Raw genomic sequence first — 24340 nt, 5'->3', positions numbered from 1 at the left:
GGACCTTTCAGTTCTCCGCGAAGCGGCCTGACGTGGGCTGCTCCATGGCGGCGCTCGATGGCGGCGCCCCATGGGAGTCATCGCGTCGGGTGACGTCACCCGCCTTCCGCTCCGCCGTAGGGGCTGCTGCGCCTGCTCCGGGGGGTGCCTAATTCGGGAGTGAGGGATGGTGAGGTGACGGGAGCCGCTAACCGGCATTCCTCGTCCGGCTTGGCCCGGGTGCTTCGCCCGCAGCTATGCTGAAAGAAACGCGGAGTTAGCCGGTGGGTGCAAGAGCCCGGCGGGAACGGTAGTTGGCTCTAGAAGACGTAGCCAGGGCATTGCTCGGCGGCATGTGGATTCTTCATTCCCACGCACCGGCGAGACCTGGGATGAGCACTGTTGACCCCGGCAACTTGTTCTGTCTTCTGACTCTGCCTGTCAGAACTCAGAGCGCAAGCTCAGGAAAGCTCTTTTGCCAGATAATAAACTACCAGCGAGCAGGGTGCTTCGGGAACCTTGCTTTGCCTTTGCTTCCCCGACAGTGGCTCTCAGCGGGCACCGACCGAGCCGGGGGGCTGCGGCGTCACTCATACCTTCATGCCCTCACATGTGAGGAGGCGGGATTTTTCCCTCTCACAGTGCACATAATTGGTATTCTAGCAATAGTTTTTTGTTTGTTTTTTTCGTCCCCCCAGTAATGTTAGTGATAACGTCACTGGTGCAGCTGACCAGTTGGTACCGGTGTCCCAAGCAATAACGTGATAAAAATGACCCCACCATTTCAGACAGTGTTGTGGCGTATATGGGAAAGCTATATAAAGAGAAGCTTTGCAGGTTCTAATAAATACAGTGTACAAGTTGTACTACCGTTAATTGAGATGAAAAGGAATACAGCAAATCAGCAGTTTATCAGGTGAAGTTATGGTAATGGAAGGTTCTCTGACCTGGTGAAGCATACCTGCACCTAACATCGTTCCAGTCCAATTACTGTGGAGGGACTGTGAGATTAAATTGCTGAAACGCTGCCTTTGGGCTTTTTCCAGCAACAAGTTACCTCCAGTTGATCCAGTTATGTCAGTTCTCAAGTGTAAGAACTGACATAGGCGGTTGCTTATTGCAGGAACTTGAGGTGAGATACTGGAGATGAATGAGTATTGCTCAGGCCAGAATGTATCCCACATTTTTGTAGCTGGCCAGCAAGTGAAGGAGAACTCCCACTGAAGGTATTGCCAGTCCTTGATTTTATTTCTGCTATTTCATTGATAGTGGTAGATTCTCAATAAATCCATGATAGAACTTTGTGTACTGCATGTGAATTACACTTTCTCTGGGGTTTAATTATTCTGCCATGGGCATATCATGCTGCTGAAAACACTAGCTCACTGCATTACTGAAACAGCAAAAAGTGTTTTCATTACAGATGCTGATGAAATTGCTGTTTCCAGCAGTTGCTGGTCAAATTAGGGGCTTGACCCTTGAAAATAAATTATTTTTTAAAGCAGCAACTTTTAGAACCTATGCAAGAACATAATATCTGACACTAGACAGCACTTAGCTCTGTGGAAATAAGAAAAATTTTGGTAGCCTTTTGGTTTTTTTTTACTTGTTTGTTGTTTCTTGAAAGTCTCTATATTATTATTTAATTACCTTTAGACGTGAGCTACACAGCATGGTATTATCTTCCTGCACAAATGATGTGTTGCACACTTGTGTTTGTGACTTGGTACTCTTAACAACCATGTTTCAGATACAGTTCCTTTGTGTTTTGCACATGGTGGTAATGTCCTAGCAGGAAAGTGATTGACTTCTGCAAGCACTAAGGTGTTGACAGTGGTAGAGGGGCAGCAGAGTAGAGCGACAAAGCAAATTAAGCTGAAACTTTTATGGTATGAGCTCTGAACATTTTTAATTTCCTTAGGAAACTACTTAGCGTTTTTTAGATTAATTTAAGATTTCTTGCTTCTAAAAACATTGTTGGAAATTGTTTAGGCCAGTGAAACACCTCTGGGGTTTTGATTAGGAGTTAGTAGAGGAATTCCTCAGTCATATCCTTTACATAACAATGAAGTATTAGTACCCAATAGAGAGCACCACGGTTCTGTTTTAATATCTCAATTGTAATCCAAAGCAAGCATTATCAACTGAAGAAGTCATCCATGATGCCTCGCCGCAACTTCTGTATTATTTGACTAAACCGAAGATGAATTTTACCTTCCCCAGTAGCAGCGTCATGAGCCCATAGGCCAGCAGAGGGCATGAGCCACTCTGCTGTGCTTCCTGGGGTGCTGGCCAGGCCCAGGGGGTTTGTGACTTGAATCCTGAGGGGTAGCGACAAGGTCATGTGCGACCTGAATCCACGAAAAGTGGAAGATAATAATTCGTTTAGGTTGAAAGGTTCAAAATTAGGGCTACTGGGATTAAAATTTATGTGCAGTGTTTTGCCACTCAGAAAACAAATGTACGAAAGGGGAGATTTGTGTGATATGTTAGATCTCTAAGTCAGGAGTTAAAAAAAAAAAAAGAAGTAGTAAGGGTTGAAATGGGCAAGTGGGACATGAATCTAGAGCTTTTTTCCCCAGCTAGCTTTATGCCCTAAGGTATCTAAGTTGTTTAGAAATAAATCATGCTGCACTAATTTGCTTTGTCGGGGGAAGAAAAAGGGGCGGGAAAAGACAAGCTTGTTAGGCTGTCAGTGGCACTACAGTTTAGACTGTCTCCTGGTATTGTCACAGACATTTAAATAGCAAGAGTGGCAGAAATGGAACCACAACTACAGGAAGCTGTACCTGAAAGTGCTTTAGAACAACTACCCAAACTTTACCGTCTCAGAAATGCAGTGGTTAGTTTTTTAATCATTACAACCAGGGTGCCTAAGATAGCCTTTCTAAGTGTTAGTTTTTCAGAGTATGAAAAAATAGGCAAATAAAACTTGTTGGACTACAAAATTCAGTATTTGTTTGAAGAGCCACACAGAGGGCTGTGAAAATGTGATCTAACATGAAATCTAAGGTGTAGGGCATTTTTTATTAGTTCAGAGAAAATACTAAAGAGTGAAAAAATCTGAGAGACTGACAGAAATAAAAGTAAAAGTTCTGCTGTATAAACTCCTGACAGATTAACTTCAGTTTTCCAGCTTACTGAACCTTGACAGTGCATACCCATAAGACCTGTAAATCTTTTAAGGTTCTTTGCCACTTTCTTAAGGGAGTCACACATTTGCAGAATTTCTTAGGATCAGACAAATTTATATCTGGACATAAAGGCTGTATGTAAATAGGAATATATGTACCTTGCTTCAGTTCGTGATTCAGTGATATCAGATCTGTTTCAGTTGACTATAGATAATTTTACCTCAGATATTTCTCTGGACAGTACTCAGAGCACCTCATTTCATGTCCAGTGAGTTAATGACACTTTCTAAGAGTGCAGAATGTATATTGAAATATGAGATACTGATTTATATATATCAAGATACTTCAGAGATTCAAGGAAAACACATGGTGAAGCTATTAACTTTTCAACTCTTTTCTTTCTGAGAAGCTTTTCATTTTGTAATATTATGTCAGTCTTTGCAGTTGCCCTAAAGAAAAGAATATCAGAACTTTTCCTACCCTTTAGAGTTAATAGTTTCCTTATCATTTATTATGGTTAAGAAGGTTTAAATGTAGCAATCTGATTACTTGAATCATTGCAGTATTCTATTCCATTTTCTCTCTGCTGTTGTCTTACCCATTTCTATGTTATTAGCAGGCAATGGAGATTAAGATAAGGAAAATTACACCTATTTTCAGACCTACTTGCTAATATATTTACATCAGTGTTGTAACTAGCTAACCCATTATCATGAGCTTCAGCTGCTTACATCCGGTCTTAATTTTATCATTTTCTGTAAGTATGGCTGCACTAATTAAACAACATTAGGTGTGTCTGATTGCTTCTTTTGGAAAACAGACAATGTCTCACACAGCCACTGTTAGCATGAATCTCAGGAAGTGTTTCATTCAACTTATAATACTTGTAGCTGTAGTTGAGAGCTATACAGTGTTTTTTACTCAATTTCTTGTTTTTTTTTCACCTAAATAAGTCTTGTCCCTTTTTGCTTGGTTTTATATTTAGAGATTAACTGCAACAGATGTTTTATGCTAGAGAGTTCTAGTGTAACTGAAAAGATGGATAAAGTGGTTATGTATGAGGGTTGAGTCTGCCTGTAAAGAAATGGAGAAAAGGAAAACAGTGGTTTAAAATCAAACTCATTTAAGAAGTGGTGCTTTAGCAAATAACACAGGCAGCCTGAAGAATAGAATACTCCTCTACACAGGCAGAGTTCCCTGCCAGAACAGCAAAAATACATCTTTCCCCTCCCCCCCCCCCCCTTTTTTTAAGGTTTGCTGAGATCTAGATCTTGATCTCATAATAGTCTAAAATACAAATTACTGTGACTTCCAGGAGTGTACTTATAGTAACAGTTGTCCAGGAAGCAAAATGCATGCTGACTTTGCTGTCTGTGCATGCTTGTGTCTACTTTAGCATGTGGACTCATCCAGAAGGAGCCCATTTGTAGAGCAAAAGTTGCGTAGATGTCCAGTGCTCAGCACCACTGCACTTTTCAGGGCTTTTACTTTGGAATAGCTGTGGTCTGAACACTTGGGCTGCATGCAGAGGCTGGAGCACACCTTGTCTCATTTTACCCCAAAGGAATCCAGGTTACATGCTCTGAGACAACTCTATAAATTGAACAAAAGTACAGCACATGAGGACAATCAGTTTGGCTCACTTCTGAGCCAGGTAGCTTGCTCTTAGCAGCAATGATATATCTGAAAAAAGTTGTGCAGGGGACTTTCGCATAAGCAAGCAGATATCAAGCCAGATTTTCTTTTTGCAGTCAGGAATGGTAATCACAAGGTAGAGTGTCACTGGTTTATGTTTCTCTGCCACCGAATAAGAGACACTAATTCTTTTTACAATTCCAACAAAAAGAGCAGAGGCAGTAGTTGCTTAGGAGCCTCTTTAAGGTGGTAATCAGATTATCCTTTTCATAGGTGAGCTAAGTAGGTTAAATATCTTCAAAGCCTCTAAAGTGTACCTCTCATATCCTGAAAGGTATTAACACATTGGCACTGTGTCAGTTTCCCTGCAGTCTTAGGTCAAAATGGCTAAATGTTACACCTCTCTGCCTGCCTTAACCACAGCCACGTGGCTAAAATAGAAAGTTCCCAGTCCCAGTGTTGGCTCTTATGAATTATTAACTTTCTCCATATATCATGGAGGATGCTCAAGCCCTTCAAAACCTGCCACCACCACGATGTTATAGACCAGTTCCTTAATTCCTGCAAACAGTATCAGCAGTTATTCATCAGATGATAGGAACTGTTATCCTTAATCCAAAAGGGCAAGCAGTCATCAAAAACTTAGATTTATAAGCATGAGTAAAAATGGCAAAGTGCTTTCAAGCTGAAATATTCCAATAAATTCAAGTTTCAAGTCCCTTACTGTAGTGTTTGCTTTTTATCATTCTACTTCATGTTGGAGAACACAGTGTTAAACAAACCCATTTGAATAATCTGTCTCCTAAAACATACTGGAACCAAAACCGCTTTAAAAAAACATATATGGATACAGTGAAAACCTCTGCATTTAAATAAAGCTTTAAATAAGGAGGGATCAGAATTGACTAGGTTCTTCTAAAGAAAATATTTGGGGCAGAAAAAGGAGAATGAAGTTAGGTAGTGCATTTGATCTTGCTTCTGGTTTTCTATTGCTCGACATTGAACTGATGAGAGGTTTTTCTGGGGTTTTTTTTACAATCATTACTGAAATATGGAATTCAAAATGCAGCTTTTCAGTAATGGTACAGGAATATTTTGCCATTGTATAGCTCAGTCTGAATCAACAGTCACTTCATTAAGTGATCTAGCCAGCAAATGAAACTTTAAAATGTGCCAAAACCAGATACGAGAAACATGTACTTTTTACTGTCACGTCTATCTTCTGTGGAGAAGCAGATTTTTTTGCTTCAAATTAGAAAAAAACAAACATCCAACCCACAATAAAATACTTCATAATTGAGATTCCATCAAAATACAAATATTTTAAAAGTGTTTTAGTTACTGATTTTCAAAAACTGGAAGGATTATAATTTTACAGAAGTCATAGAAGTAGAAAAGCATGAGAATGCTTTGGATGGGGTTTTGAGCAGCTTGGTCTAGTGGAAGGTGTTCCTGCTCATGGCAGGGAGATTGGAGCTAGATGTTTTTTAAGGTTCCTTCCAACCCAAGTCAATCTGTGATTGCTGCCACAGATGCTCTAAGAAAGTATTTTCTTTAAAAATAGATGCATTGCATCTCTCTGTCCATCTACCTTGGTATTCAAGGTAGTGTGACTAAAAAATCATAGAATCTCAGGGATTTAATTGGCTTGCCATGTGAAACATCACACTTATTGTAAGTAAGTGATTCCATGGGGAACTGTTGTGAAGAAACTATTACCTTGAAAAATAAGGTTAGTACTTTTCTTATCCAAAAGAGTCAGTATTCCCTAGTGTGCCTACTCCTCAGGAAGTTGGGAACCAAGCGTAAACTCCTCTGCTACTGCTGCCTAATTGTGTAGTACTGACAAAACTGCAGTTGTGAGCTCTATTGTAAGCATCTAGGTGTATAGAAATTACTCCTATACATATACACAGTTTCAGAAGTGATGAGTTCTCTGACAGCAGGCTAACACAATATAATGAGTTTCACGGAATTCTAAAGTACAGAAGAGAATCCAGATGAATGGGCAGTTCACAGTGCCCATTACAAATAATGGCACTGGTGGAGCAGCAGGACCTTTCACAACAGTCCACATGAATATTACAAGGCAGGGTATGGGATATATGAAGTAATAGAGAATTGGTTTTGAGAAACAATTGCAACAGGATTGCGCTGCCGCTAACACAGAAGTTGCTACAACAAGCAGAGTCCTGGTGTTCCATGTACCTTTGAGCCCTTTAAGTTGTTTTATAAATCCATTTTTGTGTTTCTAACCACTTAGCCTTCCGCCGAATTTGAGTTTTGAGCTTGTATGGTTTAAGATACAGAACTAACCTTAGATGATTGGGTTTTTAACTTGAATGCTGTACTCTAAAATGTGGCACCCCACCCATTTGCTGTCTACAAAAGGAAGTTTTAAATTGACAGGAGAGTTAACATTCTCCCAAACCACAGCTTGGAGCATGTATAATTATGCTAAGCTATTGTTAGGAGCTGTTTTTAAAAGGAAATGTTGTCTGCCTTCTGAGGTTTTTCTCTACTCATAGTTTGGACACGACAGCCTTTCTTTAAGAAACAAGCACAGCTAGCACACTTTAAAGCACAGGAAATACGACAAGGAGCTAGGCTCTTCCAGTTTTATATCTCTACCTTGCTACCAGCTTTGTACAGGGCTTCAGTTACCCCAAGTCTCATTATTTAAATCTGTAAACTTGAGCTTTCCATTTTAAAACTTAGACGGCTGTTGCAGTGATTATTTGTTTACATTTAAATGCACTTCCTTCTGTAAACTGCTGTATCTCAGGCATTAGATACTGGGTTACACATCTTTCTTTGTTACCTTTTAGCGATAGTAGGAAGGTACAGTATTGAACTTTCTGCCATTCTTTCCTTTTCTTCTGGCTCTCTCAAGTAATTACCTCTAACAAATAATGAATGAACTGTCTTTTTCTTGCTGAGAACAAAAGTACTGTTTTTATTAAGTGTTATTTTTGCTATAACTCTTACGGTAAGCCTATCAGTTTTAAATAAATTGTCCCTGAAGTAGGCTGTACCATCTTTGCCTCTTGTGCCTACTCTTGATTCGACTTCTTTCCAGCCACAGGCCCCTGTTAATAGAACAGGAAGTTCGTTGTTTTCTACAATTGTGTGACTCCAGATTTAATCATATGCTTTAATCAGATAGAAAGTTTGTCTTGCTTAAAGAAGAAATTACTTAGGCTGGTACAATAAATTGCAGGGCCCATGGCATACAAGTCAGATGAGACGATCGGAACTCAACTCCCTGAATAAACGACAAGTGACCTAAGAAGCCAAAGAAGAAAGTATGGTGGCCAAAACAAAGTAATGAAAACCAAAATTCAAAGAAAAAAAAGAGTGGAAAACAGCAGCTTAGCAAGTAAGTGGTGACTCTTGTTTCAGTGGCACCCCTTCTCTGAGGGGCTGATGCTGCTTGGTGTTCTTACATAGGTTTCTAAGTCCAGTATTTCAAGTAAAATTAGGACTGCTGCAGCTCCTCCTCTTCGAGCTGCAGTCATAATGATCATAAAAAGACTTGCCTAATTCCCGTTCTTCCAGTTGTGGGATAATCAGTTAATTATGCAGATTACGTAAAGCTGAAGGGGGGATGCAGTGTATGTGCTACAGTACAAACCTCTTCTTTCTTTATATGAAAGTGATCACCTAGTGCTTATATTGTTGAGCGCTTGCTTTCTGTCCAAAGAAAAATGCCTTCCCTTCTCTAGTTTCAGGGATGAAGTCATTAAAGAGCATTACCTAATTTACTCTTTTTAATTCTGCTTCATTGCATGTATATGCAAAACATGTTTGCATGCATCCATAGGCAAACTATTGCTTCAACAAAAACTGAAAAATGGAAAGTGCTACTTGATTGGAAATTAAAACGAACCTTCATCAGCATCTTGGCACACAGTTACCCAGGCATTTGAAGGAGGGGTGCACAGTAATTACTTTTGGGTTTTAAAATAAACACTATATAGGTATTTTCTGAGGGAGGCTGTCAGAAGGAACAAATCTGAACAAAAAAAATCAATGTAATATTTTACAGAATAAATATTAATTAGAATTGTGAGTGTAATTATGTTTGGGTATGGCCTCCCCAGCCCTCCATTCGAAATAAGACTTGGACACAAGCAAAGATTATCTGTCCCTGGCAAATCCTTCCTAGGGATTACATGGTGCATAAACTAATAAGGGTTTATCTTTTCTTCCTTCTGAGAGAAGAAATAACTAGAGCAACATCAAAACAGTAATGTGGCATTCAAGAATTCCAAACAGAATTAGGAAATTAAAAGGTAAAGATTCTCACAGCAGTATCAATTCACCATTAACTTTAAGCATGCCAACCTTATGTCCAGACCACACATAACATTCAGAATACTCTCTGTATGCCGCACTGTTTCGCTTTGTGAAGTAAAAAAGTCAAGTATGCATAAGCTGTTTATTTTAAAAGATAATCTGAATATTGTCAGAGTAAAATTTTGCGTGCAGCACCACATTATTCCTAATTTTCATGGTGCTATAGCCACAAAACAACACTAGACAAAATTTCAATCATTCAGCATAATTTAAATTAAAATACTTAGGGTAAAATCACTGAGGCACAATTAGAATGTGCTAAGTTTTACACCATAAAAAAGTAACAGTGTATTTAGTATTTGCCATCTGTAATAGATCTGACTAGTAGGGTATTGCACTGTTGACAGAATGAAGGACAAAACAATAAAAGGTGAACAAATAAACAGGTAAGAAACCAGCATTTTATTTTTAAACAGTTAAAAATGTTTAGAGACAACAAAGAGCCAGTATACATTCTAAAAGGAAAAGTTACACAAAATCATACTACGTGCATTTCTGTCTCTTCCCTCTTAGTGGAACAATCTCTGCAGTCTCTATAAATTCATGTTCTGACTCCACCTTGCATACTGTATGCAGTTCTGCAGCTTCCCCTCCACTCAAAGTAAAAATTGAACTGGAATAAGATTGAGAAATGGTCAATAAAGATAAAACATATAAATGGAATTTCAGAACAGTGAGTTAAAATAGTGGGAAAGTAGTTCTTTATGGAAATAGCATTGCTTCTGTCTATGACAAAGTTGTGTAGATAGTAAAAGTAGGCAAACAAAGCCTTAAGTCTCTTTGAATGCAGTACAGATGATTTGTGTATTTGCATAGCGTAGTTGCTGATATGTAGAAAACTTAATTATCCATAGATTTTATGTCAGTAGAACAGGCCTATGCCTTCCCTGCCTGCAGGGCACAGTTTCAGGAAACCTTTAGGCAAAAGTATTATTGCAGTCTCTCCCTGGCAGGATGGAACTGCTAGTTTGAAGCTATCTTCTATCAGCATCATAAAGTTGTAGGATCATGTAGGTGGTAAGGGACTTCAAGTTTGCAGACTCCAACCTTCTGCTCAATGCAGGTCCCATTAAAACAGGTTGCTTTAGGCCATGTCCAGTTGAGTTATGAGTATCTCTAAGCATGGAGTAGCTGTAGCCTCTCTGGACAAGCTGTTCTAGTAATTGACCATCTTTTGATGAAAAAATATATAGAATAACTTGTTTCCTGTATTGAAGTTCCCATGTTGTGCTAATTCTCTCATCTGCAGCTCTGGGAAGAATTAGGCTCTATCTTTTCTATACCATTACATTAGAAAGTGGTAGAGAGCAGTATGGCCTCCCCTCACCATCATCACCAGAGCAAATCCATCTTTCTCAGCTTTTTCTTGTATGTCATGACCTGCGGCCCCTTGAACAGTTTGGTGCCTTCACAACCCTTGTTTCAGTATGTCAATTCCTTTCTTAAAACAAGACACACAACTCCAGATGTAGTTTCACAATGTCAAATGGAAGGAAAGGATGACTTCCTTCCAAACTTTTAAGTTACAGCCCAGTATGCAGCTGGCACACTTGCTGAAAGAGCACACTTGACTCACGTTCAGCTCATCCACCACAGCCCCCTGCTCCTTTTCTACAAAGCTGCTCTCTAGTCAGTCACTCACGGCCTCTTCTACTGCATGGGGTTATGCCAATGCAGGTGTGGGGCTTTGCATTTGTCTTTGCTGAACTTCATGAGGTACCCAACAGCTCATTTTTCCAGTCTGACTAGGTCTGTCTGAGTAGCAGCCCTGCCCTCTGGTGTATCAACCACTCCCCCCAATTTGCTATCACCTACAAACTTGCTGAGAGGTCACTCTGACCCATCATCCTGGTCATTACATCAGCTGTTTTAAGAATCCAAGCTGATGTGACCTGTATAAAAGAAATTCAAACATCCATGATCCTTCCAGAGATATGCTAGAAATTCAAATTTTATTTCACAAGTCTAAGAAATGCATTGCTAAGTCTCTTTCTTTTCTAGATAGAAAAATAAAAACTCTAGGTTCCACAGGAAGCATGCCCTGGGTCTTTTTACAGGTGTGAATGCTGAGATCTAGAACTTCACTTACAGTAAGAAATCTTTCAGAAGGCAAGAGATGACTGCTGGAACTTCAGAGCTAAGCAAGCCAGAAATTATTTATAGACTCCTTCCCCAGAATCTTCCAGTCTGTGGCTTTGCTCAGAGATGGATGATATATTTCCTATTCATAAAAATGGCTACAATTGCATCAGCATATACAGGGTACTCCAAGAACATCCTTGCAATCATGTTATTTGCCTTGGTGAGTGTGTGCACAGCATGGACTTCATGCTGGTAGCCATTACCCTTACGGAGCAGGAGAGGATCTGGAACAGAACAAAACCAGATGAAGAAAGAAAACTATAGGAGTAATTTTGCTCCTCTGTATAAATTACAACTGTAAACCAGTTTCAAGAAGATTTATGTAATAACAACTTCTCCAGCACACAACTGCCTGTTATGGGCAGCTACACACCAGCAGTGTTTTTTGCAGAATGGACAGAATAACATTGCTGCCATAGAGCACATAAAGGACAATATTCCCCAAAATTCTCTCTGAACATGTGCTACTCATAGGCTTACTATTACCAAAGGAATTACAAGTTTTGCTATAGGCTGGTATAATCTTACAGTTTGAGTTTGGTTTATATGCTAGAAATAGATTAGAGATGGTAAATACCAAATAAATTGGAAAATGGCATAGTAGGATGTTTTCTGATATTCCAGATGGAGCTTGTCTCTGCAAACTGTGTTTTATAAGTCTTGTAGTTTTTTGGAACAACATCCCCAACAACACAAGCTGAAGAAAGCACTGGTAAACAGGAAGCATTGGTTGTGAAAAGGAGCTAAGGGAGGATGGATGTACATGAAAGAGAAGAAAGCCAGACAGGCCTCTAAAAATGCAAACAAAGGCACTGAATGTTTCCAAACAACTACTAGAATATTTTTTTTTTAAATAAATATAATGGTAATGAAGAAGCTGATTGTGTACTGCTTGGTATCTGAAGAACTTACACTTTCTAAGGGATGTGTTCCAGGCCAAGCCCATGTCCTATCCCCTGTTTAAGAAAATGCTGGGACAATGCTGGGAAAATGCTGGGAAAATGCTGGACTTAGGGACATTTATCAAGTACAGCAATAAAGTAAATAGAGTCAGTTGACTTACTGCTGGGAAGCAGCTCTTCAGTTCTAATTATTCTGGTATCCTCACAGTTAGGTATATGTTTTCTTTCATTATTTCCCTCCAGGAGACAGTGCCACAGAAGAACCCAATCTTCAACTTGTACGCAGAATACCAGGGTGCAGTTTCCAGCTCTGCTACAGCCATCATGTAACACCTTGAGCAAATCACTCTATCTCCATTCCTGTCTCTAGCAATGGGAAAGGAATGTAATCATTCTTTATGAGTTCATTAATTCAGTGGGGCAGCAATATATCATATAGCTTAACTGTCTTGATTTTGTAGGACCTTAGATGCCTACAGACCCCAGAATTTCTGTCCTCGTCATCATGACTACAGATCTTCATAACAGCTAAATGCAGATTGAACCAAGGTGGACGGTCAGTGCCTTTCCCTTTTGCAGTAGAAATAACTTCTCTTAGTAAATAAGAAGCATTAGAGGAAGCAACTTCTCTTACTATAAAAATACAGTTTGGCAGCTGTTTAGTCAGCAGTAAATGCACTCTTACACTGCTCTCAAAGTCACTACCTTCACTTGCTCACAGGGAAGTGCATAACTGACACATTAACCATAGTTTAGACCATTCTAGCACTTTCCATCAACATTTACACATTTTGGATTAATATATTCTTATAATCTTCCTGCATGTGCAGACTCAGATACTGAGAAATAAGGCTTTTACAACTAACTTAAACAAGTTTGCCCATAATATTGTTATGCTGTAAGAATATTCCTCAGTATAACTATGTCTCGATTATATAACTCTTTCTCAGAGTTAGGAATAACTTACTTAAAGCAACCATTATGCCCATGCAGCCTTGTTTGGGAAAGTATATTTGCAAAGCAAATGCTTCTTCCCACCCCTGCATAGGTCCAGTTGACAAGAAGAAAGAATTGATCAGTAAGGAAGAAAATGCCATTTGGCACATACGACTTCTAGAAGTTACCAAATGCTTCAGATTAAGTGGAACGCTACCAGAAAAAGGCAAATATGACAAGTATGCACTGCCACCAAAAAATGTATTTACTAATTTAAAGGGAATTTTAAATCTCTTCTTAAAAAATACACTATATCATTGTATATATTAACTTCCAGCCTGCTACTAGTATATTTTCCTAGCCATATGTCATGGCAATTAACTGGACAGCCTAACTCCACCTCCTATTCCCTTCTATCAGATTTCTCCCCCTCTCCACCCCAACTTCATTTAGTAGTATTCTTTGAACTTACTACTACAACTTGTAGCAAACAGAAGTCCTGGCTTTAATTAATTTCTTACTTCATCACTTCCTATAAGTTTTGTCACTTCACATCTTTATCTACTTTGTGATTGAAGCAGATCCAGTCTGAACGTTTAAAGTCCCACTTTATTTTTCAGTGGGTTTGAGATTACTTTCCTTCCTTCCTTCAGAGAAAAACATATCAACTGCATTAATCCAGTATCAAGTGCACTAAACACGTTGCATCAGTCTCCCAAAAAACAAACATGAAATGTAATCCATGTTGTTCCCTGGATACTGTTTTCATTGTCATATCCAATGGTATGCTGGATGGGACACTGTTCAGCTGGAAGTTTCACTTAACAGCTGTTAACACTATTAAAGCACTCTAATAGGTGTGACTTATTGACCGGAAGAGTCGGTAAACAAATGCAGTATAAGTGACAGTATGAAAATAGAGTAACAGTAATTAGCAATGTGACTCCATGAGTAATGGGAAAATTGCTTTGACCCAGTTGATGACAGTAGCAACAAAATATTTTGAAAAGTACTCCAATTCTATCCCAAATAAACAGTGTTTCTTTTATGACTTGTACATTACCAAGGCTTCTCAGGGTCATTGACAACATTTATGGCTGCCACAGGCCCCATTTCATTAGTGTTCTAGTCCGTCTCTGCTGGGAAACACAGTGGTAGCTGTGGTCCACTATATTCTCAAGACACCGAAAGACTGGGCTAGAAAGCCTGGCTGACATGTATCATGGCACATTATATCAGAAGCTACTGTTGTTGATCAGCAGGAAGCAAGTCACACAGCAAGCCCTCAACAACTTTCATGCCTTTGCAGAATACAAGCTCTTGAGCTGGAAACCCTGCTTTCTCCTGGTTTATCAAGTCCACACTATGATCCCTTCTGCTCCGTTCAAGCATCGTGCAGTTTTGACTGGGCTAGCACACTACTGCTGGCGTTCTGCATGTATTTGCACAAAGGCATACCAGGTGCACAAAGCTGTATCAATATCCTTCCTTAAACTGATGTGCTTCCACATTTATCTCACACTACCCTAACTTCAGTGCCAACACAAACGTTTTATAGAGCATGGATTAATGAGAGCATAGCAAAGGCAAATCTGATCTGTCTGTACATGCTTTTTGTCTTTTGGCATCAGACCACATATGATTTTATACTTTGCTTCTGATCAAAGAAGAATGATACAATGCAGAAATCAGAGTATTTAAATGCAAAAGTAGAATTATCCTTCAGTATGCACATTAAAACAACCATTTTATTTCTTTGATGAAAATACCATTCAATACAACAAACACTATGAGTTGCTCTCCAATAGTAAGATGACCAAGAATGAGTTCTTGGCAAGTTCTGTAAAAACACTTCAGTTTTCTCTCTTCTTCCTTGTTGCTATGTAGGCCTCAATGGGATCCAGTGGTGATCATATTCTGGAATATAACCCTCCCTACTCCCCCCCTCCACAAAAAAAACCCCACCCAAAACAAAAAAACAACCCCAAACCCCAAAAAAACCCACCCCAACAACAAACCCAAACACAAGAAAAAAACCCAAACCACACACACACACATAAAAATCAATACTTAAAAATTCAGTGATCCTGATGGCTTGAACAACTGATAGGAAATGCCCTGGTTTCAAGACAATAATAAAAGGTCTGCTGAAATACTTGGAATGTATGAACAAGTCAAAAATCACATAAAAGCAAGTGGTATTGACTGTGTTGAGAGAGGCAATGAAATTGTGACTGCAATATGGCATTTAACTGTAAGTTGTACAAAATAATACAGCAGTAGGAAAGGTAATGGAAAAAATGTTTTAAGTCTACAAAAAAAAAAAAAAATAGTACACAGCTCTAACTGGTTATGTGGAAGTAAAAAAGTTACTTTGATCAAGCAACAAATACTCATGACCAGTGTAGGACCCAGTTGTTCTTTAGCCCTCCAAGAAATGTAGAAACTGGGAGACGAATTATGGCCAATTCAGACTACAGGAATAGTGAGTGTATTCCGTTTTCCTTCACCACTAGAATAATTTGCAACACAGTTCGCTACCATCTTAACTCTTCAGATTAAATTATCTGGGACGTGCTGTAATTCAAAAAGAAATTATAGCTACCAGAGTAGGAAAGTCCTGGAAGGGTGGAATGCAGCCCCCTCATCAGACGCCAGCAGACAAGGTGACAAGGTCTGCACGGTGCTCCGCTGCCCGAGTGACAGGTCCCAACTTTCCTCAGCTCTTCCAGCGGCAGCTCCTCCCTTCTGACCAGATGGGCATCAGAGCACGGGCTCGGGCTCCGGCGACCCTGCTCAGGCAGAAGCAGCCTTTTATAGCCGGCACGGAGCTGCCCCAGCTCACACCTACACACTCCACTCCCGGAGCGCCGCGCTTCTACCAGGAGCCCGCACCCCACCTGCCCGGGATCTGCGAGACCCACACGGGAGCTGCTCATGGGACCGCACCACCCGGCGCTGCTCCTGCGGCCGGCCCTGCTCCTGCGGCCGGCCCTGCTGCTGCCACTTCTGCTGGCGGCCGGTGAGTAGAAGCTACTACGGACCCGGGGAGCCGGTGCGGAGTGGCGGGGCAGCGCCTGGCCAGCAGCACCTCCCCGGGCTGTGATGCGAGACGCGCTCCGTACCCTGCGGGATGGGGCTTGGCGGCGTGGGGAGAAGGGAGGAGAGGAAAATGAAATAGCGTTAGGAGAAATGTTCACTCTTGGAAGGAGTGCTCTGAAAGGCTGCGGACGCTGCGTGTAACTCACCCAAACGGGAACCAGTGAGCTGCTGGCAGCGGGGCGCAACTGCGCGGACAGCCCAGCCCTGTCCCACTGACCTGAGCAACCTGGGGTTTGACTGAGGGGCTCGCCTTACTACTTAAAGTTCATCAATAATATGCAAGCGAGTTACAAAGCTCAGCACTTAAAACGAGACTGCAGGCTGCACCTGCAGTAACAATCTTCCCACAAAGGCAATAGTTACCAGCGCCAGCACCTGTGGGCAGTGGAGAGAACTATCGCAGGGCACTTCAGTCACAAAGCAGCGCAAAAGCTAGGAACTGCTAGAACCGAGATTGTCTACAAACTCGTAACTGGGTTATTCTGAAAGAATGAGTCGGTCTTTATGAATGTTATGATGTGAGAATGTAATTAAAGGACCCCTGCATCATACTCGAGCATAGCCAACTACTCAGTTTGCAAGTATTCTTTTTCTTTTGTTTGCTTCTTAGGTTCTATTTATTAAGCAGTATTAAAGGCTAATTGTAATAATTTACAGAATGTTTAGTCATAGGTTTTCTGAGGTATTAATCAGTATAGTATCTGAATATACTTCTTCCTTTCCTTTTGTGAAACAACATTATCCCTCTCTTTCTGATAGGCAGGTGGGCTGACACAAAAGTACCCACTAATGTTAGGTTCCCATGGTTTTACCTACAACTACAAATTATTTGGAAGTTCAACTGCTCACAGCCTGCCTCTCACGGAGTACTGCAACCTTTGGTACTCCAACCCCAGGATACTCAGCAGGCTGGGAGCACAATACTAGTAAACTTCTACAGGCATGGTTCTAAAGTGATTAAGCTAACCTCAAGCTGAACCTTTGTGACAGCTGCAAGGATAAACTCCAGTTTTCCAGAATAGCATTCAGCTGCCTTAATTGATTCTCCTTTGCCATCTTGCCTTTTTAATACATCCCTACACACCTTGCAAATTCACCAAACCAAATCTTGCAAATAGAAGGATGCTAAGGACAAGAGCATCAACTTATTCTAATAGATTTGTGTGCACAGAATGAAGCGGAGTCTGGGGTGAAGGGGAATGCAAGCACACAAAGACTACAAGGTAAGGTGCTTGCATAATGAGGCCAACTTAAGGTCCCACCATGCTCACTGTCCCAGTTCTTTACTCATTCTGCATTTTTACCCTCTTTCAGACTTCATCCTTTGCACAGCACAAACTTCAGCAAGAACATTTAAGGAAAGGAATAAAACACTGTTTCACTGGCTCCAACAGGCTAGAGTGATCATTACAGAGTCTGGCTTTGATCTGATACCTCTGAGTCAGGCATCAGTGTCACCCATCCTGTAGGCAGTGAGGAGGAAGGGAAATACAGTTTACCTGTTTCTCAATGCTTGGTCCACAGTATCAAAACAGGCAAATCTATCCTTTAAAAAAATGAACATGTGATCAGTTTGTGAAGATAACACATCAGTAGTCTGGGCAACAAGATGAGGTAAAGAAGTCCATTCCTGACAGCTTATGAAACCGGAGGAAAGAATCTAAGAAACCTCAACATTTCTATAATGCACACAGTTCAAAGGCTTCCAATTCTGGCAACATCTTGCAGATGCATCAGAAAGTCTCCCAAGTTTCAAATTCTGAACTACACTGGAACACTGTTAGTGTAGAAAGCAGATACCACTGTAGGAAATCTTACACGTATAACATTGAAAATGTTTTTGTGGCCTCAGACTTTGAAAGAATGGCTCAAAATTCATGGTAAACCCCATAAAACATCATAGACTGTATTAGATGCTAATGATTAATGTAGATATGTATCACAATTATGCAACAGTGTGGATCACAAAAATAATTGTATCTGGAAAAAAAAATTAATATTTGCATTATGCCTATTCCAAGATAAAATGTTATAGGAAATAGAACCCTACACAAAAAAATAATGTGCTTCTAACCCATTTTTTTGTTCTTTTATGCATAAGGAAATTTAAGGTTCTGAATTTTAAAATACTGCTGTAAGCTATTCAGGAAACTAGACAAAATGAGGAGGAGGAAGGCACAGTGGAAGACATCTCACAAAGCCATAATAATATACAGCAAAGTCTCCAGAGCTTATACAAACAATAAACCAAGAGGTCATTTGGAGCACATCCAGCTTTGCCATTAACCACTAACATGTTCCTTCAGACATTGCAGGATGGCGACAAGAGTCTGGTTAAATCTTACTAAACACTGAAGCATAAGCAATTGTTATTTGTAATGCTGCTGCCTTATTGCAGGTTTGGGTTTTTTCCATCTGGGAGTTTACTGAACTTCTATTAACAGTGAAGATCACACTTTCAATGCTACAGACAATCTGGTTATACTCAAACAAACACTTCTGCTACCCACAGCTGAAACACATACTCAGAGCTGCAACAGAATGGGAGAGGATCGCATGTCAGTTCCACAATATGACTGTTATTTTGACATTTAGAACTACAAGTTCCAAAGAGTGCACCCAGTACATTTTACAGACCTCTTGAAAGGATCTTTTTATCTAACTAAACACCAGATAATACCCTGGAACGGAAGCCATGACAGAACAGATACTGTTAAAAACTAGTTTTAAGCAGAACAGCAAGGAACTACGTAGCCAAAATAAGGTTTTTTAACTAAAGATGTGCCAAAGGTGCACATGTGCAAGTTTAAGCACTCCTTTCAACATTCTCTCCTCTCCCTAGATCACATGCCCACAAAGCAGGAGGGGACAAGATTTGGGAGTAGCTGTCAGTCAGGAAAGTTTTAGGAAACCTACGTATTTTAAGTCAGGATAAGCTACAAACATTCTTTCTGAAAGAACAGAAGAGGAGGCTCAGGGGTGACCTTATTGCTCTCTACTACTACCTAAGAGGCAGTTGCAGACAGGTGGGGGGTTGGTCTCTTCTCCCAGGCAACCAATGACAGAACAAAAGGACAGAGTCTCAAGCTGTGCCAGGGAAAGCTTAGACTCGAGGTGAGGAGAAAGTTCTTCACAGAGTAATTGGCCAGTGGAATGGGCTGCTCAGGGAGGTGGTGGAGTCACTGTGTCTGAAGGTGTTCAAAAAGAGATTGGATGTGGCACTTGGAGCCATCGTTGAGTTGTCAGGTGGTGTTAGGTAATAGGTTGGACTTGATGATCTCCAAGGTCTTTTCCAACCTTGTTGATTCTGTAATTCTGTAAGTTATTGTACCATTCTCACAAGCAAACCAATTGTAGTTCTTTATTTCTTCATAAGGTGGTTATCAGGAGGTGTTTAAATACCTTTGTTTAATGAAATAAGGAGTGCTGGAGGCCACCACCATCCCACATCACACATTTTTTGTTACTCAGCTGTTTGGAACAGTACTTCTGGCAGATCATCCATTAGCTGATTACAGTTAACCATATAATCTATTATAACAGATTAGTCTATTATAGTAAATGACACACATTATACACAAACTGTATAATCATACAGTTTTTCTGCAGGAAAATAAGTATCAAAGCTTTCAATGACAAAATCTAAATAGATTTTCTGCTGTCTCTCTCACAGATATTATCAGTTTTTAAATCTTTCCCATTCTGCATCCAGTACTGGGAGTTAAGGTTTACAAATTGTTCTCGCCAAACCACAACAAAAAAATTAATTTAATTAGCAAGACAACTCTAATCAGCAGCCTTCCACTAATTTGTTTTGTAGTCACCCAACTTTTTTAACATTACTGCAAACAGCTTGGAGGCTGCACTGCAAGGAAATGATGCCTATTACCAGTGAGTGAGTTTGCTGTATTAGCTCAACCTGAAGGATGAAACTGAAGCCCTATAAAAAAATCACCTGGTATCTCAACACTTATATGCTGCCGTGCACCTCCTGCTTTAGCACCAACATGCTAAAACAAAGTTCCTAAATACATCTTGTTCTGGTGAAACAAGGGTGAGAATCTCTTAACAAGAAAACCCAACAAAATGGAACAAAGCCCCAAAAAGCAAGCATTCTTCTCATTTCCCTGGAAACAACTCCAAGCACTTGCCCACTTCCCCACCCTACAGCCACCCCACCCTCTCCATCGGTTACTTGGTTTGTCTACAAATGAGGAAAACCAGAAGCCCATCACAGAGAACGTAATTGTTCCAATGCAAAGCATTACATTCTACAGAACAATGACACGGGCAAAACCACATTATGCCAAGGAGAAAATACTTAGGGCATCTAATCTTAGCAGATTGGTGGAGCTAGACCACAGAACACGTGCCAGCCCTTGCCAGTTTTGACTGGACGTGACTGAAGACTGTCATTATGTGCTGCCTAGAAGGAAGGAAACCACTGCAGCTATTCCCATGTTGTTCATTATTCTGCTCACTATAGACTGGGGAAAAAAGAGACTGGGTCACACAAGTGAGGGCCCAAAAAGAACAATTTCAAAAAGAAAACTATGTTATTTTCAGGTACTGGCATTCATTATAATTAAACAAAACCCAAAACAAACCCAACAACTATTTTACATTTGCATGTTTAATTCCATAAAAAGAACTGTTTTTCTTCCACGGTTTATAAAGGCACTTTTGGGGAAGCCCATTTCAGGAATCGAAGAGGTGTTCTTGAGTTAGCTGGAGCCATTAGATGCACTACAGGAAGATCTCCTTTTGCCTACCTACGTTATGGATGCTACTGTGGTCTGGGAGGAAGAGGATGGCCCAAAGACAGAGTAGACTGGTAAGAGTAACTGTTTACCTAAGTAATTAACTACTGATTGTATGCAGATGATAGAGTGAGAGGCCCATTTAACATCAGTGAAAGAACTGAGTATAAACACACCTCAGATTGCCAAGAACATCTGAAGAATTAGAATTGTGTCACTGTAGATCTGTACAAGTCCTACTTACTTTTAACTCAAACTCTCATTGAATTAATACTGGATTCACAGCACAATTGGGTTTCTTTGCTGTTTGGCCAAGAGCTAAGGAACTAACATTTTGGAGAAGTTTTAAAGCTCAAACATCCAACCTATCCATAAAACCACAGATTAAAAGAAACTGCAATTGAAAATTGAAAATTTGGTTCCACTACCATCCACTCCATTTTATTAGTATTCAAAATGATACACAGAAAATGATGCAAAATTAAAAGTGCTGAAAAATAACTGTTTATTAAAAGGAATTATTGTTACTACAACAATTCTAAAAGCAGACCTTTGTATTTAGTACTAGACCGCAGCATACTGGCTATCGTCGGTTTAATTTATAACTGAACATTAGCTAAGAGGAAGAGTATTTATAATAATTAAATAAAAAATTGTATATTTTCAAGTTTTCACTGTATGTGAAATCTCAAGTTCTGATTTATCAGAGAGATGCATCAAACATTCTAAAAATGTTTGTAGGGAGATGAAGATAGCCTTCACTAGAGCAAAAGAAGCTCAATTTCCAGATTCAATTATCTTAGTACTGCAACAGAGACCCACTAGATTTTTTTTATTTCTGTCCACAAACTGGATGTATTAAGCTACTTCATAGGCATGTGCTGCTCAACTGCCAGGTACTGCAGGATCCTTGAATGGCAATTCTTATGGAATAACAAAGTGATTATTCAATACGCATGGGACGAAACGCTAATCGCAAGTGAGTTCACTGCATTCACTTTTTCTGTTGCAGACAAGAATTCCTCAGGCAAACTAAACATCATGTGCCTGCTGTAGGTCATATAATGGTTTTAGGCTACCAGGAGGAAACTGAATGACTGCATGTAAAGATCTCACAGACATACCCTGGTTTTCCACCAAGTCAAAAAGCAGTATAATTAGTTCACAGCAAAAATTTACAAGCCATTTAATTTCAGGTCTTTGGGACTCCACATAAGAATTCTTTTTTTAAACATTAAAATACGCCATTAATACTCACCTGCACTGCTCAGTTCCATCATGTGATACAAAGCCTGTGAATTCATTGTCCCAGTGATGACAGAACAATTTTGAAACAATCATTTTGGGGAACTTTCCAAGTTTCCTCATGATATTGAGGAAACAGTTTTAATTATATTATGGCATTAAATAGCACCCATGCTTATTCCCTGACCTGCTCCTAAGCTCTTCTGCCATCTAAGGACTTTGCTGCAAGGTAACATTTACAATAGTATGGTGCAGTCTAACAGATTTCATCCTATCCCTGTAACTGTTACAATAGCATCAGTAACTGGCAGAAAAATATATCATTCATTATCTGACAGGCTATTCTGGCATTTAATCTCTCTCTTGGAAGGTGCTAGGAGAGAGGTTTACCCACATAAAAGTTTCTTCTATTCAAAACATAGAATGCTTTAAAGATTCCTTGTATTTTCATCTTGAGGAAGTTCTGCTGGATCAGTATTTATTAGACATTTTCCTCATCACTGACTACATAAAAAAGTAGTCTTTTTTTTCCAGGTGATCCATTAAACAATTACCCTGTAATAGGTAACTGTAGATTTGTGTATGCTGTTTATTTCACAGCCTGTAGAAACACAATGATCGAAACCAAACAGATTATGTGGCCATAAATCACCACAGTATGAATTAAGGCAAGCCCATTTCTGTTGCTCTCAGGTGCTGCTTTAAACATGACTGCTGCTATGGTAAAGCAGAACAAGCAGGTTGTCAGCCTAAGATAGAAAATTACCACTGGGAATGTGAAGACAATACTGTTGTATGTGGTACGTGAACAATTCTAGTTAGTTTGGGGGTTTGTTGTTTTCTGTTTGGGGGTGATGTTTTGGTTTTTTTGGGGTTTTGTGGGTTTAGTTTCATTTGGGTTTATTATTATTATTTATTTATTTTTTTTACTGATTGGCTCATTGACTTCATGGAAAGATTTTTTTTTAATTAACTGTAAAATTCTTATTTTACCGCCCTTCATTTTGTGACCTTTTTGCCAGGGTATGCTGTGCTTCCAACTGAATGCAAATGCTTCTTCTTAATCCCCACCTACTGACACACATAAGAAACCAACTGCAATCTATAAACTCCTATTACCCTTTCTGAAAATACCACCAGAACCCCCCTCTTTTGACTCTGCATTTACCTATGTTGAGGAACCCACATTATGCTACTTCCTGCAGGTCTCCGACTAGCGAAACTGCAAACATGAGGCAAAAAAAAAATCATCACAATTGTTTAAAAAAAGGATCCTTTTCATACCTAGCAGAAAATACTTCATACCATTTATAATGGACAAGTTCTTGGCATACTTACCACTGATCAGCTGCACAGCCCCGCTGATAATGGCTGAAATTTATGAATGAATTCACGATTACAACACACAGTTTCAAACACTAAGCTAATAAAACATTTGATGTGTATGTTTATTTATGGAAGTAACATGTGCAAAGCCACAAAACATAAATTTGAGAGCATTCACATAATTAGTGTAACTGGCAAGTTACAATCTACCTGTGTGTGGCTGTAAAGGTTCTCCAGTTCCAGTCCAGAAGCTGACAGTATTTTAATACTGGCCAAGACAGTAGGCATGTCATCAAGAAGCAAAGCTGAAACAAAGTCCCTGGCATATCATGGACAAGATTAAGTTTGGAGCTGTAACAACAGAAGGAGTAGCAGTTATCAGTGGATATACCCATGTTGATGGTGCAACTAGCTACCCTAACAACTGCCCAATAGCATAAGGAGCATAAAATAGGATTAAAAAAAACAAAATAGTAATTAATAACACTTCCAATCTCGTAACAGAAGTTAATTCACAAACCCAAACACTTGTTCTGCTCTGATACAAATCTCAAGTAGATCTGGATAATCTTTCAAAATATTAAATGCTCAAACTATAATCAAGGATTCTTCAGCTTAGAGACAGTTGCAGGGAGAAAAAACAAACACTTCTGAGTTGGCACAATAAAACCAAAATATATTGCTGTAGAAGATAATATTCATGCCAAGCAGAAATGTTTATGCCAAGAAATCCGTTAAATTACAACACTACAATTATAAAACAAATATAGCCAGACATGGATTTTATCATACTTAAACACACTTTACCTAACTTCTTACT

The 24340-nt window shown here is 39.7% G+C and overlaps 1 protein-coding gene and 1 long non-coding RNA gene across 2 annotated transcripts in view; one reads left to right on the top strand and one right to left on the bottom strand.

Annotated features, from left to right (window-relative positions):
- The first annotated feature begins 153 nt into the window (after window positions 1-153).
- The window catches only part of PLA2G10 (phospholipase A2 group X), a 30714-nt gene continuing 6527 nt past the window's right edge, over window positions 154-24340 (top strand). Inside the window, exons 1-5 of the mRNA XM_068147114.1 lie at window positions 154-1205; window positions 7969-8127; window positions 15811-16109; window positions 20867-21023; window positions 22888-22994. Coding sequence (XP_068003215.1) covers window positions 16025-16109; window positions 20867-21023; window positions 22888-22994 — 349 coding nt within the window. The 5' untranslated portion in view covers window positions 154-1205; window positions 7969-8127; window positions 15811-16024. The remainder of the gene's footprint in view (window positions 1206-7968; window positions 8128-15810; window positions 16110-20866; window positions 21024-22887; window positions 22995-24340) is intronic.
- Window positions 9502-16095, bottom strand: LOC137445416 (uncharacterized). The gene is made up of 4 exons (XR_010988402.1): window positions 15988-16095; window positions 15693-15879; window positions 12313-12517; window positions 9502-11473 (listed from the first exon to the last, which is right to left on the bottom strand). It is a non-coding gene; the product is annotated as an uncharacterized lncRNA (long non-coding RNA).

This window comes from Melanerpes formicivorus, unplaced genomic scaffold (genome assembly GCF_026170545.1).
Source record: "Melanerpes formicivorus ecotype bairdi unplaced genomic scaffold, bMelFor1.0.p_v2 SCAF_14, whole genome shotgun sequence".
Lineage (NCBI taxonomy): Eukaryota > Metazoa > Chordata > Aves > Piciformes > Picidae > Melanerpes > Melanerpes formicivorus.
The sequence above is the reverse complement of the archived record's forward strand: the minus strand, read 5'-3'. Positions and strand labels throughout refer to the sequence as shown.